We start from the raw sequence: 19,236 nt of genomic DNA, 5'->3' as shown, positions 1-19,236 counted from the left end.
TTTTGAAGAGTAAATATACTGTATACATGTTGTCATGTGGAAGTTATTGTAAGAGCGAGTGATAATTCAACGTCACCACAGAAAGCTGATCCGCCTTGTTTCTGAACCTCTTGGTTTCATATTTTTCTGCGTCATTTGTTCAGTCTAACTTTACAAGGGGTATGGCGATCTGTAACAACACGCAGCTCCTGGTTCAATATGTTCAATAAAGCGAGGAGATGCGTTCATCAACACGCTATGGCGGAAACCGGATATGTTAGTCAATTTCTAATGAAAAACCGAGGATCTCGAAACATGTTCATTTACATCCAACGATGACACGAACAAGGAACTCGAAACGCGTATTGAATCATAAAGAAAAGTCAGTATCTAGTACTACACACAAACACTGGGTGAGTGTCGCCACACAAACCAACAGCCGTCAGCTGTGTGCCGTTGTCAACCAATAGTGCATCGATGTTTGGTATCCTGTTGTCATGCCTTGTCTTTCGAGTGGACGCATCGGAGCTAGGTAAGCAAATAATAAGGAGAACATTTATAACGCGCCTTTTCCAGACTATATATCCTGCTCAAAGCGCACAGTCTGATCGTTATTACCCCGGATAACCCAAGCTGCCTGTTAGGCGCTACAAGGTTAATAGTCTCACGATTTAGTTCACGGGTACCCATTTTCTGCTGGGTGAACAGAGGCAATTTTGAACTAACTCACTTGCCTAAGGTGAGACCACATGTATCAGACCACAAACTCTCAGGGCCTAGATTTTCGAAGCTCTCTTAGCGCTAAGATAGTCGTAGGTTAATGTTAATGAATGGCACTTACGACTATCTTAGTGCTAAGAGAGGTTCCAAAATTTAGGCCCAGGAGTCAAGCTGTTACACACTGTCACCCATCCAAGGACTCTCCGCGCACAACGTTGCTTAGCTTCAACTGATTGTGACCTGAGCTCAGTGCACAGGACCACGCAACACCCACACATGTTTATGTACTATCTGTAAACGAGTGTCACCAATAATATGAACTATAAAATAACGTGACATTTGTCTGGAAACAAACAGGATTTCCATGTAAATTCCGTTCAGCAAATAAGTTATCATCCAAACGAACACTTGAATTAGTATGAAAAGAGTGCCATTCATTTGGGATTATATTATATGCCAGTCATGTTCCCCATAAAGGATCTGTGGGGTAGCATAATGGTTAAGCGTCACGCTAAAGACCCGGGCTCGATTCCCCACATGGGTACAATGTGTGAAGCCCATTTCTGATGTTCCCCGCCATGATATTGCTGGAATATTGCTAAAAGCGGCGTTAAACTATACTCACTCACTCCATAGGAAAGGGAGTTATCTGACTATAAACAGCCACGTTTGACCCTTGCCGAAGACGGCAGGAATTTCATCGCTTGAGCATAGCACCACCAATATCCAACCTCTATTTGACCAGTCACTTTCTAACTGTAGATTATCCTCAATTTGTCTTTAAAAAGTGGTGGTGCCTGACTAAGACGATCTGATAAATAATCTGGACCTACAAAATGGAAAAAAATATAACTGATGTTTCCTCTCAAAGTGATCAAATTACTTGGGTATCCCGCGGATTACCAACATGAATAGAAAGGCAGGTGTCCAAGCCCAGCTGACAGTATACGAGTTGTAAATCCTGCAATGGACTAAAATATCGATATGGAATTTGTCATTGATTTGTAGGACTGGCTATCGAGATAATAGAGATCGAGACTGGTGAACTAAATATCGATCGGTTATCCGTAAATATCGGAGACGTAATTTTCAGCGAAAAATACCAAAAATGTCTGAAGGAAATGAATATTTTCACATCACTTGTGAGTTGTGACATGTTTTTGCATGAATCATTAACAAAACAGCGTTCTGAACATAATTAAAATGCAGACCAGGAATAAAGTCCTAAATCTGTATACTGTGTGAGAATACAGAAACTTATCTCTATTAAGTTAAGGTACGATGTTATCGATGACACAATTTTCATATCGATAATCATTAATACTTTTTCCTATCAACGATATTTCTTAGTATCGATCATTTTATCCAGCCCTAGCGATTTGGAAACGTCGCGCTCTGGATTGCAAAAGTGAACTTGAGTTTTATAGGCTGTTAACTTCCTTGCCTCGGGTAAATGTGCACAGCTACATATTTATTTTTATACCTTATAGGGCTAACCAGTTTCCCTGCAATAGCATCAGATGGAGAAATCGTCACAATGACTTGTAGTCAAAATAAAAGTTACACCAGCATTGACTGGCTTATCAATCGGAAAAAGAACTTCCAAACACAGATCGCGCAAAGCGGCTGTGAAATATCCATTTTCAAGGCTGACATGTACGACTTATCAAGCCGAATGGAAGTAAACTGTGATACAAGTCAACATTCCGTGAATCTGAGGATCAACGCCAGCGTCGACAGAAACTTAGAATCGATCTGCTCCAATATGGACGCCAATGACATTAGTAACAGCATAACGATAGGTAATTTCGTGTACTTAATACGATACATGTTTCATTATTATTCTATCGTGGTAGTTTTTGGTTTCCTTTATGGGTGTCAGTTTCCTCATGGGTAAAATAAGTAAAACCCAGTTCTCGTATCCCTTATATTGTCATATAAATAGATTATTACATGAGCAAGGGTGTCGTACGACTTCTACGAAACGAGTGTGAAATTTTGTATCACAAAATTTTTAACGAGTTTCGTATCCGTTGTATGACACACTTGCTCGAGTGTAATAATTTCTTTTTTATCCATTTTATTCATGTACCTTTGTGCAGTAAAACACGGTAAGCAAGTGTGAGGGTCCTGTTCACTGACTGGACGTCAATTGTTTAATGACGTCACAGACGACGAAATACAGAAACAATGGTTGCTAGGCAAAAGTGGTATGTACACATGTGCATATATTATGCATTTGACACTGGTTATGTCTCACCATATGGGTAATACACATCAGCCTATGCATGACGAGACTTAGTTGGTTATGTTTTATGCAGAACCGGGTTATATGCCGATGGGGGATGCGAGAATTGCGTTTTACTTATTTTAGCTATGGTGGGGAACGACACCCAAATAAGCTTGACACCGGCTTGACAATCAAACAAACGTTTTAAAACGACACACTACGACTCTAGAATGATAGTGAAACATGTATCATATTAAATTTCATAAATATTTCCCGTATATACAAATAGATTCCTACCGTATATATAACAGTAATATTTAATGTGGACTGTGCTTTCTTTAGTATTGCATCATTTACCATATAATAGCTGAGAAAAATCGTAATATTTGAGCGGTACCTACGCGATATTGTAATATTGTAATGTTATAATCACCTTATTATATTATTGTATTTGTAAAGCCATCAAGAGAAACTGAAGTTATTTCAATTTGATAACAGTATATATCGTAAGAGAACCGCTTCACCGAAAACAGAGAGTACCACGATGGTACTTGTCGTCTCTTATGGTGACCTTGTTGGCATGTTAATTGTGATATGATTGATCTCAACAACTCTAATCATGATATAACCTGATATATTAACAAAGGAATATGTATCTTTATCAATTGTCGCTGACATGTTAAAGCATTCCAACTATCAAACTATTTGTAGAGCTGCATGGAGGGTTCGGTACCGTCGCAACCACATCAGCTGCCGTGCCAAGTTACTCATCAGAAAGTAATCGCATAGGTAATATATTTATTGATTGATTGATTTTATCAACAGCATCAGTTTGTATAAAACGTAGCTTGTTTCAGTTCATGTGAAATCTAGCAATATTCTGTAAGTTTCATTTGTTGTAAGCTGTAAGCACTTGTAACCGGATCTGCGAACTGAGCCCGAAAACATCGGTTCCTTATATGCCAAAGGTACGTAACTCTGGCATTAGTCCGCTGACTGAACATGCAACTATAATGCTTCGACCATGTGCACTCATTAAATTTGGAAACATAAACCCATTTATTGTTCTTTTCGGAAATATTCCGAGCTACACTTGATATCTCTGTGTGTTGTATTTGACAGGCACTGCAGATACTACCAGCATCAATACATCAGGTAGTACAAAAACAGTAACCTGCTTAAATTCTCGTTTGTCTGTTGTCCTTTTCGGTATAGGTTGTTGATTATACATCATTGGTACTGACAATGATGGTATACCATAGAATGCTTAGACTCGGCAAAAGAAACAACTTCATTTCTTGTACTTAAGAGCTTGGAGCACAACTCCAGTAATGTAGGGTTAACATCAATTATCACGGACGCAAAGAATTCCTAATTAAGTTCGTTTTTCCCGTAGTTCCTTACACGTATTTCGACAAACATATGCACATTGTTTCCAGGAACAAAAGTCAGTTTATTATAAGAGGGTTCGTTATAAGCGTACCTATATCTATCCCAGTGGATGCATGAAGGGTGTCACCCTGTCGAGAGATTTGAGTTCTCGGCTACCCTAGGTTTCAGTGAGTCATGACTAAGGCATGGGATTGTTGAAGCTGAACATCGTTTATAGTTAAAAACACTTCCGTAAGCCACATCCTATTGAGATAATAAACCGTGTATCAAATGTATGCTATTTACGGAAATATATAGTTAAATCAAAATAAATTGCTGTTTGTGAAAGTTTCCGCATTATGGTATCGTCCTTGTTTTGAGGTTCGATCACCGCGTTGAAGACCCGAGGCTGATTCGCAGGATTAGATTAATGCAATACACTGGATATCAATTCAATGTTCATACACAAAGACGTAAAAAGAGAACTAGCATCAAGGTATATGTATGTATTGTGACCAACGGGGTTTTCACAGTATATGAAAGGATGGTCCGTTTGCACAGTGCTGAGATCCCAGAAGAGTATGTATATCAGCGAATATATATATAAAATATGAGTCCAGATATTTCTTCTTGTCAAATCTCCTTTATATCTGCACAAGATCTTTCGCCGTTCAACGGTTCTTCAGGTGTACAATTAAAACTGCTGTGCAGATATAAAGGATATTTGACAAGAAAAATATCTGGACTCATATTTTATATATTTATTGCTTATATATATTTTCGTTGATGCCAGTTTTTCGGTGTGTTATAACACTGTGTGTTGATGTTGATCATTAATAAGTGAATGACCACGTCAGATATTTCCTGGATTAAGTGCATGCAAACTGAAAACCAACAAGGAAACTATTGGCGTAGGATTTGACAACACTTCATTTATATAAATTTGTTGTATGTGAATTAAGTAAGGTTTTAGCTACGCTTACTTTCATTACAGACAGGGCAAGTGGACAGTTTCTCAACACGTGTCTGGCTGTCATGCTGTACTTGGTGTTAAGTGGCGGCATGATTTAGTAAGTGTTCATATGTTTGCCCTCTATGTGCAGTCTGTCCATTAGAAACCGAATTCAAGCCCAGTTGGTGACATATTTTGGTGAGTGAGTTAACTCACTTAGAGCACTTAGTTCACGGCGTCTAGGAAGAAAGCGCAAAGACAGGTGTTCGACACATTGGTGTAACTTGGTCAAACCCAACCTCCTCAGGACGAACCTGGGCTTGGGACTAGGGTTCATTGGTGTGTGGCACTAGAACAATTGCATCTCCCAGAACTCCGCAGAGATCTAGTAGAGGAATGGAATGCGGATGCAGTTTTCTATAGCCGAAAACGAATCGGGCACTCCGCTCTCTGTAAGTTATGTATTTCCTGCCTACAGTAAATGTTTACGCTATAAGTGGTTAATGTTATAAGTTTGCAGTAATGTTAGTGAAACAGCTCGAGTTGTATCAGAAATCATATGTATGTAAAGACAAGGTCATATGACTGTAAGTCAAAAGATCGATCACAGAGAGTGGTTTTTAACTCAATATTTAACTGACACGAGGCTTGTTAAGCTGGCTGTGAAATAGTATCAGTCACTGCCTTCATCTTTCATAAATACAATAAGTATTTTGTTGAAAAGGAACAGATGTTCATTAGACTTTTGAAACCTAAGCTTATTTCAAAAGTATTATTTTCAAAACTTCCCTTAGTAGTTTATATTCCCAATGTATTTATGGGCGGAAACCATAATGTATTTATGTTTGCCGCTATATGACGAGGACACCAATACTGTGGTAGTCCGTCGCCTATCACTATTGTAAAGAAAATGAGCATTGTACTCGTGTACCCTGACGAACCAGGTTAGAATTCAGCAGCCCATTCTTGTCGTTACATCCAAGAAGTCGCTACTCGGCTTGTCCCGGTATAACACGAGTTGGACTCAAATGGGTTGATGCATGTTATCGTGGACGTGGATCGTAGATTAACACATATATAGATGGTATGTTTATACATATTTATATATGTTGCAGGTTGCCGCTGCACAGCTTGATTGTTTTCCTGTACAGCGTTAGAGAACTGAGTTAAGCGAAGTCTGCACCGTGACACTAACTTCCTTTCACATGCATATTTGTATGCTGCATGGTGGTGGCTGAACGGGAAGACGGAGGAAGTTCTGAACCTGATGTTAATAAATGCTTACAAATAGCAAGGTTGTGTTCACCTTTACTCTCCACGATTAAAAATTCATCTGCTGAAAGTAGTTTTCTATAATGTATTAAATTATACAATCTTTATTCTGTTCCTATCGATCCTCAATATGCTCAGTTTAGAAGCATTTTCTCGTCACGCCGAATTTAATACATTCAGATTCAATGATCCTTGAGCATTACTTAACACGATATTCAATCCTGGTGTTATTTTGATGAGTTAAAATGCATCAAATGAATTAATCCTTCAATGCTACTGTCGAACCCATTCGACAGGAGAGCAGCAGAATGACATCCCCAAATAAAACTTGCAATAATTATTCAACAAGTCGGATTTACGTGTCATTTGAATTATGTATGGAATGAATCAATTCTCAGCTGTCTGAACATATAATCTTCCATTAGTTTATGTACCTTTAAACGAAACGCCCGCGAACTAAAAAATGTTTCGCCAAAATTCTCGGCACACAAGCGCAAATAACGGCCATTTTTTTACTTCAGGCACATCACGTCGAGTAGTACCCTGTCTCATGTTTTCTTCATAATGAAACATTTTTTTTATAGTTTGATCAATAATTTTGTTCTTTGGTGAAGAGAAAACGCTGAAATTTCCCATTTCCTAAATATTTGTAACTTTCGGTTTAATTAATTATAAACAAAAACAATCTCAATGTTACATCACCGATTGAACGAATAGGAACGATCATGGCAACGGCGGTAAACAAACACTTCCACATGCATCGTGATACCGAAAAAATGTGCCATCCTTTGATAGATCCAACTATTTTCGCTGGAATTAATTACATGGTCTGATTAGGTAAAAGGTATTGTCTTTGTAACAAAATGATCATATTTATCGAGTTTATAAAGATTTTGTTGGATAAACCTTCCCACACTGACATTGTTGACAGCCGTGGGTGACGCGTAAGGGCGTTTCCAAACTCGCAGTTTTTTTAGGTGACAAGACACGAAGGATGTTTGAAAATACGCGTTCATAAGCAGAATCTGCACTTAAAAACATTCAAAGAAAACGACTCAATACCTAAATAATGCAGATCATGAAACATTATCACAATATTTGTAAGTGTACCCACCCGTGATGAAACCGGAAGCACGTACGGCATGGCACTCATGGAGGTAAAAAGGCACGAGCTGGAAAACGACCATTGATACATTTCTAAATTGATTCAAATTCCGGTAAAATCCAAAATATATAATAGAATTAAGTTTTTAATCACCTTCAGTTCGTTACTGTTGGCTGTTTTCAACAGTAGTTGGCATTTTGCTTTGCGTTGTACATTTTGTCCCCTCAATATTGGCGCCAGTGCGTAGATCTTTATTTTTACAAATTCGAAGTCGTAATGGTTCTCGCGGGCGATGAGTTGACATTCGAATAATGTTCTAACATAAAATGTCATAACAATAACATAATATTGTTATGTGTCTATCGTCACAAGGACTTTAACCACTATGCTACCCCACCGCCCCCAAAACACACCTAGGGGATGCCTCAACACAACTTGTCCCATATATATATATATATATATGTATATATATCCAGTTACTTGTCAACTGATTCATCAGTGCAGGTGAACTACTGAAGGGGTCACATCTTACAAGTCTAAGCAGATTTCAGTTTGAACAGTCAGATTTTGTCTTTGCTTTTCCACACCGTGTTTAGTCTTTGAGGACTTGGGTTTGGGTATATTTTTTGTACCAATAGGTCGTCAGCACCCCATTGTTTGTCATAAGAGGTGACCAAACTGGGCAACCTGTTTGTCGTAAGAGGTGACCAAACTGGGCAACCTGTTTGCCACTGTGTTCTCCCTGTGTCTGTGGAAGACGCGGTTGAGGGCAGAGTAGCCAGGAAACATGGTAGTTTTGCCCAATACACCACTTGCATCCTTCAGCTCGACAGGTGGTAAAATGGGCCCAGATCTATAAATCGTCTGGTCTTGCCAAGAACAGATTTATTGATATATTTGATTTGTCAGAAAGGTATTGTTTGGGCAAAGCTGTTGATTGTATGTGTTGTCTATAGTCTCATGAATTAATTTTGTATACAAATATAGCCATCTCTGTTATCTTTAATGAGGTAGTGCATCCATCACGTCACAGCAGTTTTGGTTCTACTGGAAATGAAAAAAACAGAAAAGCCTTGAAATTATCACACTAAGTCTTATGGAATTATTTTCTCGAAACATAGATTCATGGACTCGATTCCTGGTAATTGAGGCTTCTAACCATGTGTCCTTGCAGGAAGCAAAGGTACTCAAAGTCCACCATGTTCTCTAATAGAGTGACCTACCTTCAGCTGTTGACAATCTATAGCCTGTTTTTATATTGAATTGTCACCTATAGTTCAAAAACATAAATGTAATTACTAGTTTTAAACTTTATCTGTGATAAAACAGTTGTTTTACTGTCCTTCGTCGACAGGTTCTACAAATTTACTTTCAATTACTATGAATCTACAACTTGATTTAGTCACGATATGACTGAAATACTGCCGATGTGAATCTTAACTCACTTACACACTCTAACCATTAACAGTTATACTGAACCAGTTTGCTATACCCAAGCAACGCAAGGAATTTGTGGTGAAGTTAAGAATGTATCTCGTCTGCGTAGTGGTTCTTGGCTTGTGGAATGTGCACGGACCGTCTCCTAATCTATTGTCAGTCACTGAGTTTGCAAATGTTGAAGTTGTTGTGTCTGTGCACATGACTCTTGCCGTTGTATTGTATGGGGTAGAGCCCAATTGCCAACTTGATATGACGGAACAGGGCATTGCAGTCATTGTGTCACGTATGGACATAGTACTTTTCAACGTCATTTTTTTTCTCGTAACGACAGGCACCCGTGAAGAGCCACCTCCTCGTGGTGGGTGCTGGGTCACGCTAAGCACTCTTCGAACCCCGTTGTGGACCCGGGGGTATATTTGGTCCACCAACCCGTTTGCCGTGGGTTGCGCCCCTGTGTCGGTGGAGGACGGGAGGCTGGTGGTTGAGGGCACTGGTTCCAGGAACAGTGTTCCTTTGCCCAACACACCACTTCGGCCCTTACTTCACCTAGACGGGTGGTTGAACTGGCCCGGTCCAATCAATCGGCTGGTCACGCCAAGCCCTGTGTATGGACTATATATATATCTATATGTCATTGCACAAATCTGATTTGGAATTATTTTACTTTCGGACTTGGCCTAAATGTTCATCTAAAACTTTTGTGATTTTGAACTATGATGTTATAAACTTTGCCTAGAGTCTTATGCCCAGAAGGCGGTGGCTCATGGGCCAATCTGGTGGACTAGTTATTTACAACTCTTCTACTGGCGTATATCATCTGAGTATCCTTGGTGCTGCAAGTTGGAGACCCACTTGTTTTTAGCATTGTCCTTGTGATATTAACGGCTCTTAAATATATTCAAAGACACACTAAACATACACAATACATAATATTTTCCGATTGTCTTTCTTGCCTTCAGGCTATTAAAAGTTTTTCTTGTAAACATCCACTTTTAATAGAAATTATTGAATTGTATAATGAGCTTGCTACCGGCCAATGCGATATCGTCTTTTGTTGGTTACCCAGCCACGTTGGCATTTCTGGGAATACAATGGCCGATCTTGCTGCCAAGGCAGCACTCAACAAATCTGTGACACCACTTCTTATTCCTTACTCTGATTACAAAGCTAGCATTAGAACTTACATCCGTGATCTGATGCAGAAGAAGTGGGACACCCAAGTAGGTATTAATAAACTACATGAAATAAAACCCTATATTGGTTACACTTACTTGGGTTGTCAGTCCAGATTTGAAGAGGTCATCATGCGACGATGTCGTATTGGCCGCTCTAGATACACTCATGCATACCTATTGAAAGGTGAGGATCGTCCGTTTTGTATCCCTAGTGATGAAAGAACCACGGTCAAGCATGTCCTGCATAACTGTGTTGAGTTCTCCATCATAAGGGATAAATACTTCAATGTGAAAACAGTTAAGGATCTGTTTAACACTGTTAACTTTCATTTAATTATTGGCTTTTTAAAATAAATTGATTTAATGAATGAATTTTGAATAATATTTTCTGTACATATATGTATTTTAATTACTGGTAGATTTCATTAGTAACTTAGGTTCTTAGTGGCAGTGACCTCAAAGGGGGGTGAAGTAGTGTAAAATTATTGTCCTGAGAGGGTACGTAAGTCCCAAAACATTCAAAGTAAATTTAAACCTACTACTATTTTAATCGTAGAATATATGTTCCTTTAATTTATGGCTAGATTATCTATCATTGCTAATAGCTGAGGGGATGGTGTAAATCCAGCTAGGGTCCATGCAGGAAGCAAATGTACTGTAAGTCCCATGGTCCCTAGTATGGTAATCTACCTTCAGTTGTTAGCAATATATAGCCTGTTTCTACCTTGTATTGTCATCTATAGTTAAACTGTTTTAGATTTAATTACTAGTTTTAAATTCGAATCTGTGATAATCTACTTATTTTACTGTCTTCGTTGACAGGTTTTTATTGTTTACCATTGCTATGCATACAAATAATTGTTCTCGTCACGATATGGCTGAAATATTGCCGATGTGACGTTAAATCTTAAATATTGTTAGCAATATATAGCCTGTTTTTTCCCCTTGTATTGTCATCTATAGTTTAAGTGTTTTAGATTCAATTACCAGTTTTAATTTCGTCTCTGTGATAATCTAGTTGTTTTACTGTCCTTCGTAGACAGGTCTTTATAATTTACTATTAATTACTATGTATAATAATTAATTGTTCTCGTCACGATATGGCTGAAATATTGCCGATGTGACGTTAAATCTTAAATCACTCACTCACTCTCGTAACGATATGGCTGAAACATTGCCGATGTGACGTTAAATATGTTTTCACTCACTCACTCACCCAGTGTGTCACGTCAGTCAAACGTTTAATCACCACACAGGATGAGATCACCTGGGAAGCAAATACTTATTTGTTTACTTTCTACCGGTCGATACTTCTAAAATGTATCAAAACTGATTATTCTAATGTTGGTGTACATCTCAATTCCATCCGATGTTACAGATATCAACAATTGGATCATGTTTTACAATCATCATCGTTTTCGGTTGCAGCCGGAATGGCACAGATTGTGGAAAGGATTGCGGTGATAAACATATGGCGATTATGAGGATCAGACGGCGCTGGACACACTCGGACTTGAAGCTGCATATCTGTTGAAAACTATGATTAAAAAATGAGGAAAACGATCTCTCAGACAATATCATGTAAAACCTTTAAAATACCATGCTTCCAAGTAATATCGTGTGCGTTCTCCAGATCAAAGAAATTGATACTACGTGTTGTTTAAATACCGTATTTTTGACAACGGATTCTATTTGTACTAAATGATGAATAGTACTTCGACAATTCCTGAAACCACATTAACGAATTAGGATTACATTAGTGGTTTCCAGACATCCTAATAATCTAGTATTTACATTCTTTCCATGGTTTTACAAACACCACTCGTTAAAGATATTGGTCTGGAATTAGAAGGAAACACCAAGAGCTGCAAATGTATCTCACTGAATATATTTATCAGTCCTCTGTAATTCCATTGCATTATAGAAGACAGTCTTAGTAAGAGCTCTCTCTCTCTCGTGAATGTGAGGAGGATACCTTACTCCGCATGTCCTGTGAGTGGGTGAGTGAGTGAAAACCGTACGCTACATCGGCAATATTTCAGCCATATCGGGACTACAAACATGCTTATAATTACAATTTTATAATAAATAAAGGTAAATTATAAAAACCTGTCAGCGAAGGACAGGAAAACTACTAGTTTATCACATATTTCAATTTAAAACTAGTAATTAACACCCAAACATATTAACTACAGATGACAATACAATATAAACACAGGCTATATATTGCCAACAACTGAAAGTAGATCACCAGACTAGGAACCATGGAGACTTACAGGTACCCTTGCTTCCTGCATGGACCCTAGTTGGATTTACACCCTACAACCGTTAGCAATTTAGATAAATACCATATATGCTACGATTAAAAATAGTAGTAGGTTTAAATTTACTATGAATGTATTGTGACTTACGTACCCTCTCAGGAGGACAATAATTTTGCAATACTTCAACCCCCTTTGAGGGTACAGCCACTAACAATTTCAGTTACTAATCTAAACTACAAATAATAAAATATTTATCTATTTACAAACCATTCATCAAAATTTATCTAATAATTCTATTTCTTTGAAAAAATCAATAATTAAATGAAAATTAACAGTAATAAAAAAGATCCTTAACAGTTTTTACATTGAAGTACTTATCCCTTTTGATGGAGTGAGTGAGTGAGTTAAAATGTATAGTCACATCGGCAATATTTCAGACATATTGTGACTTAAATAGTTATAAGTTAACAATAAACACGATTACATTATAAAACACCTGTCGACAAAGGACAGTAAAACAACCAGATTATCACAGGAATAAATTTAAGACTAGTAATTAGATCTAAAATATTTTACCTATAAATGACAATACAATATAAAAAACCGGCTATAGATTGCCAACAACTGAAGGTAGATCACCATACTAGGGACCACGGGGACTTACAGTACATGTGCTTCCTGCATGAGCCTTAGCTAGATTTACACCATTCCTTCAGCTGTCAGCAATTTAGATATATCTAGCCATACATTAAAAATACACATATTCTGCGATTAAAAAAAAGGAAAGTTTAAATTTACCTTGAATGTTCTGGGACTTACGTACCCCCTCAGGAGGACAATAACTTTTCGGCACTTTAGCCCCTCACGAGGATACAGCCACCTACAATCTTAGTTACTTCCAATCATAAAATATTTATCTATTTACAAAATCATTTAACAAATCTAATTCTTTTAAAAATGCAATAATTAAATGAGAACTGATAGTTATCCCTTGTGATGGAATATTCAACAGTCAAGCAAGACATGCTTGACCATGATTCTTTTTATCACAAGGGATGCAAAACGGAGGATCCTCACCTTTCAATAGGTTTTCATGAGTATATCTTATGTGGCCAATACAACATCGTCGCATAATGACCTCTTCAAATCTGAACTGGAAGCCCAAATAGGTGTAACCGATAGTTGTCTTTATTTCATGTAATCTATTAATACCTACCTGGGTGTTCCACTTCTTCTGCATCAGATCACGGATGTAGGTTTTAATGCTAGCTTTGTAATCAGAGCATGGAATAAGAAGTGGTGCCACAGATTTGTTGAGTGCTGCTTTAGCAGTGAGATCGGCCATTGTGTTCCAAGAAATGCCAACGTGGCTGGGTAACCAACAGAAGACGATATCGCATTGGCCGGTAGCAAGATCATTATATAACTCAACAATTTCAATTAAAAGTGGATGTTTGCAAGAAAGACTTTTAATAGCCTGAAGGCAAGAAAGAGTGTCTGAAAATATGATATACTGTTTATATTTAGGATGTTGTTTAATGTATTTAAGCGCTGTTAATACGGCGTTAGCTTCTGCTGTGAAAATAGAGCTGTTATTTGGTAATCGGGAAGATATTGTTCTAGATCCAATGACAGTGGCACAAGAAAACGCGCCACCATTCTTGGACCCATCTGTAAATAAGGATCTATATTTACTTTATTATTGATTATATTCTTGTATATACTGTGAGTCACTAGTTTCTGATTTTTGATGTAGCGAGTGTTAGGTCGACTTGTGGCCTAACCAATTGCCAAGGAGGAGAAGAGTGAGTGATTTAAAACTTAACGTCACCTCCGCTATATTTCAGCCATATAGTGACGACAAATGTTTTACATTAACAATAAATTTAAGTTACTAAAAATGACTAGAGTATCACAGATGGAGTCTAAAACTAGCAAGGTCATGTAAAACTATACTATTTACGAAGACAATACAATATAAAAACGAGCTATAGGTCGCCAACAACTGAAGGTAGATCACCATACTAGGGACTTACAGTGCTTTCGCTACCTGCAGGACCCTTGCTGAATTTACACCATCCCTTCAGCCGCTGTCGATTGTAGGAACATTTAGCCGACAGTTAAAATAACAAAAATACTACGTTTTAAAAATCTGTTAAGTCTAAATTTAACTTTGAAGGTTTTGGGACTTACACACCCTCACAGGAGGACAATCATTTTACAATACTTTAATCCCCTTTGAGTGTACAGCCACTAACAATCTAAGTTACCAATCTAAACTATCAATCATGAAAGACATCTTTTTACACAAACTCTTAATCAAAGTTCATCAATCAAACCAATTTTAAAAAAAAAAATAATTGAATGAAAATTAGCAGTGGTATGAGGTGAAGAAGGTTGGCGGGAAGGAGATATATTTTCCAGCTCAATACCAGTACTGCATGGCTTAATTCTGAGCCCAAGAGGCGGAGCAAGAAAAGATTTCTTGTTTTACAAATCCTCATAAAGATGATTAAAGATACAGTCAGTGAGTGAGTGCGTTTAGTTTACCCCGCAATCGGCAATAATCCAGCTATATCGCAGCGATCTGTAAATAATCGATTTGAAGAGCGCTTAGTGTTACCCAGCACCCACCACGAGGAGGTGGCTCTTCATTGGTGCCTGCCTAGAATGGACGTCCATGTCCTCAAGTGATCCGCATTTGTTACACATTTTCATTTTATCATCTGACCCTTTTGGGGCTCTGCCACTTTGTTGTTTTGAAGAATATGGCTTCGGTTTGCTTTTGCTTTTGACGTTTGTGTTAGATTGAGACCTTTGAGTTGACTGAGAAAATGTGTCACGGTCATGAGATGGTTCTGCTTGGATTTGGGTCGTGACAGGAAGTGGTTCCACAGTTTGTGTAGACATAACAGGTGACAAAATCTTAGGAGAATCGGTTTTGAGCCAAGTTAAATTCGTCTCACAGCTTACAGATGATTTGGCTATTGGGGGAGTTAAATCGGACGATGTTTTGGCCATGGATGCATAGGTTTCCATAATTTCAGACAAGCTTTTAGGCATCAGGAAAACTAATGTTTTGAGTGAACTTCATCTTATTGATTTCCGTCTGCTGTTTCCAGATCGCATTATCATCTCCTTAAACATTTACCAGAATCGTCTTTAGAAACATTGTTGAATATCTTTGATAATATATGGACATCTATAATATATGGACATAATATATGTTAAAACAGTTAAGGATCGATTTAACACTGTTAATTTTCATTGAATTCTTGGGTTTTATTTATTAATATGTTCTGGAGATAAATGTATTTTAATTATTGGTAGTTTAGATTAGTAACTGAAGCAAATGTACTGTAAGTCCCCATGGTCCCGAGTGTGGTGATCTATAGCCCGTTTCTATATTGCATTGTCTCAAGTAATATGCTTTTTATGATAGCGTACTAGTTTTCAGTTAAGAGCTGTGATACTCTAGTAGTTTTACTGTCCTTCGATGACAGATTTTTTATGTTCTAAATTTATTGATTTTTATGTTGATATAAATTGTTCTCGTCACGATATGGCTTAAATATTGCCGATGTGACGTCAAATATTAACTCACTCACTCTAACACATATAGCTTCATCCTTAACACATCCTGAGAGGGTACGTCCCAAAACATTCATAGTAAATTTAAACCAACTACTATTTTTAATCATTCTACTAAATTGCATGAATCAAGATGCAGGAAGCAAGAGTACTGTAAGTCCCCATAGTCCCTAGTATGGTGATATCCCTTGAGTTGTTGGCGATCTATAGCCCGTGTTTTATACTACATTCTACCATGAATCAAGAAAATACTAGATTGTGATTGTTGTTCAGAAAAATCAGACGGCATCAATTGTGGATTGACGCTCATCTGATTGTAAGGCCGCTTCACCGCGCATGGACAAATCTTATTGTGAGAACTACTTCCGTTTGACCACAATGATGGCGGATCATAACAACAACTCCATGGATTTTGACGCTGACTTTCGAATATTCCACATAGGCAATTGGAAATTTGTGGATTAAAAATGCGTTGGATTTCATTGTGCTTCACTGCACACGTATAGAACACTGCCGCACTACTTCAGCTTGACCACCAACATGACTAATATCAACACAACAGACGTGATGGAAATGCTGATAAAACTCGAAAAATACAATTATATGATTTATATGACCCCCCACACCCACACACACACACATGAGGGAACCTCACTATCATATTACCTTCTATTATAAAAATATTCAAACTCAAATACAATAATACACAGCCCCAAACATAAACAAAACAATATCTAACATATAAATCAGAAAGCCTTGTGAAAATACATCCCTGTCTATACAAAATATGCAGCAAAACATTAGTTAACATTTACCAACCTGGTAAATGGTATATTTAATTCAGTTTAGAATGGGAAATTCGCAAGATAGATCTAACGGTCTGGCGAAACACCACATTTATGCCACTCATAGTCATACTCCATCATATCCTGTTGCATCGTTCACAACATAATTCTGCTCTCTGCCAGCTTCCCCGCAAGGTTGTCACTGTTATGTTCATCTACTTTGAAAAAACGCTTGGACACAGTCCAGTCCCAAACGATGAAAACAAAGTTCCAAGGAATCACAAGTTAGTCGCATATACACAAAGCAGCACTGTCACTCTTTCGTCGCATGCCAGGATGGAGGCAGTACGTGAAATCATGATCGGCCGGTCATAAAAATCAACAGTCTTTGACGAGTTACAGGTCGTAGTTTGATCAGGAGAGGATCTATTCTTCGATTCTGCACTGTTCAGATTCGACAGTCAGTCAGTATTGTCCACTGTCACTTCAAATTTCAACCTTTCGCAAAATGTAAACACTGGCTCGTCCGCCATTTCAAACTGTTGCGTAACTGTCTACTTTGAAGGAAATTAGTAGGTCAGACGATTCCATTATAGTGTGGCCAGGGGGGTACACAAAACAATAGGCTGGTTTTAGTCGTGTGGATTTGGGATGGAAAAAAAACAACAAGATCTCGGGTATTACATAATTGCATTGAATAAACAGTAGTTTGATTTCTTTGGACAGAATATTGTTATGTTGTAATGTTAAAAAAATACGAACGGCACATACCGGTCCCTTCACAGACGAGTTCAATTCGCCTCTCGTCCTGTTTTAAAATCAGAGACATGCTTTGCTGAATTGATGGCAACTAAGTTTCAGTTGGAACCGAACGCTACGGTTCCAATTGAAATTTAGTTGCCATCAATTCAGTAAAGCATGTCTCTGATTTGTAAACACACTAGGTTTATCTCCTAATTGTCTTCTCGGAATGTTTTAGCTTTGCTCACTAGTTTTATATTCATATCTGTGATTCTCTAGTATATTTACTGACCATCGTCGTCAGGATTTCATCTTCAAAATATTTTCACTTTTTATTATATAAATTGTTTTAGTCACGATATGTCTGAGATATTGCCGATGTGACGTTAAATATTAACTCCCTCACTCACTCATCCTTAAAATTAAGTGAAAATATTGTCATCATCTTCGTTAATGCATTCGTAGTACACGTGACGGTACGGATACCCCAATCGGAAACAAGCACATTTTGGTCATTTGTTGACTTGTTTCATGGTACAAATATGATATAATTGGCTGGAGCGTTAATGTAAAAAGTCCAACCCGGTGTAGCCAACCACGGAAATCTGATTTTCACTTGAGGCTGTTTGATTTCATTACTAAAACTAGGTGCGTCATGTAATCAGTTAATTGGTACATGTTTTGTGAGAATAGGTGATCGTGCCAGCTTTTCTAAATGGACGGAAACAAACATCCCCGTTGCCAGGTAGGCAAACAGTATATTAAATGTTGATGCTGTTTAGTTATTCTGGGATTATCCGATAATTGAGAAGGAAAAGTGGTTTTATTTCGTTTTTGGGGTGTGTGTGTTATTTTGTTTAATATGTACCTCAGGTTGACAAAATACTAACTGCCTGGTGTGTTTCTCGCGAAACTGCTATGGCTTACTACAGAAATATTTGCATCTCTTGAGACTGGGAGAAGATAATATGTATTTGTTTTGGTGGTTTAGGGAGCTGATCATATAAAAACTGAAGCTTAGCCTGATGAATAGTCGAAGAAGGTGGAATGTACAAAGAGCAGAGTTAAGACAACATGAAATGTTACAATGACTTGGGCTTTGATGGGCGCATGCTCCCTAGCTCGTTGAAATTACTCCTATAAGCTCTGCCGTATACAATCGAACCGTAATCAAGTTTAAGTCATGTTCGTGTAGTAATCTTCCTATTTGTTAGCGATCTATAGCCCACACGTATAGTGTCTAACAAAGTATCTTTTGGGGGTAGCATGCTATTTTTATGTCTAACTTGGTGATTGTCTAATCATTTTACCGTCCTTTGTCAACAGGTATTGATATTGTCTCAGTTGGATTATAGTAATACACAAACCCTGTCGATGTGACTTTTAACTCACCCACTCTTTAGACACATTGACATTTGGTACTCTGTGTGATGACATCAGTTGCATACTGTATCTGCATTAAAATGTCTTCTCCCAACGACATAAATGTTCAGACTTATTAGCACCCCATACTGTTTCATTAATTCATTCGAATACCCTTGATAACATGCAAGCTAAAGGTGAAAGGTGAGCTATCAAACATAGGATGGAAACCATGGTTCATCTTTGATT

The 19,236-nt window shown here is 37.8% G+C and overlaps 1 protein-coding gene across 1 annotated transcript; it reads left to right on the top strand.

Moving 5' to 3' along the window:
- The first annotated feature begins 386 nt into the window (after positions 1-386).
- LOC124271126 lies at positions 387-6,515 on the top strand. Its single transcript, XM_046706195.1, has 6 exons — positions 387-511; positions 2,190-2,501; positions 3,641-3,718; positions 4,052-4,084; positions 5,295-5,370; positions 6,368-6,515. Coding segments are annotated over exons 1-6 (555 nt in total). The 5' UTR covers positions 387-456; the 3' UTR covers positions 6,369-6,515.
- Positions 6,516-19,236: the final 12,721 nt, after the last annotated feature.

This window comes from Haliotis rubra, unplaced genomic scaffold (assembly GCF_003918875.1).
Source record: "Haliotis rubra isolate DU_JTF1 unplaced genomic scaffold, ASM391887v1 Scf1577, whole genome shotgun sequence".
NCBI classification, from domain to species: Eukaryota; Metazoa; Mollusca; class Gastropoda; order Lepetellida; family Haliotidae; genus Haliotis; species Haliotis rubra.
Note: the sequence above shows the minus strand (reverse complement) of the source record. Positions and strands in the feature narration are given on the sequence as shown.

Coding starts and splice junctions, on each gene's coding strand:
- LOC124271126 (XM_046706195.1), top strand. CDS start 457: ATGTTTGGTATCCTGTTGTCATGCCTTGTCTTTCGAGTGGACGCATCG. Junction 512..2,189: donor AGTGGACGCATCGGAGCTAG/GTAAGCAAATAA, acceptor TATACCTTATAG/GGCTAACCAGTTTCCCTGCA. Junction 4,085..5,294: donor TACCAGCATCAATACATCAG/GTAGTACAAAAA, acceptor CTTTCATTACAG/ACAGGGCAAGTGGACAGTTT.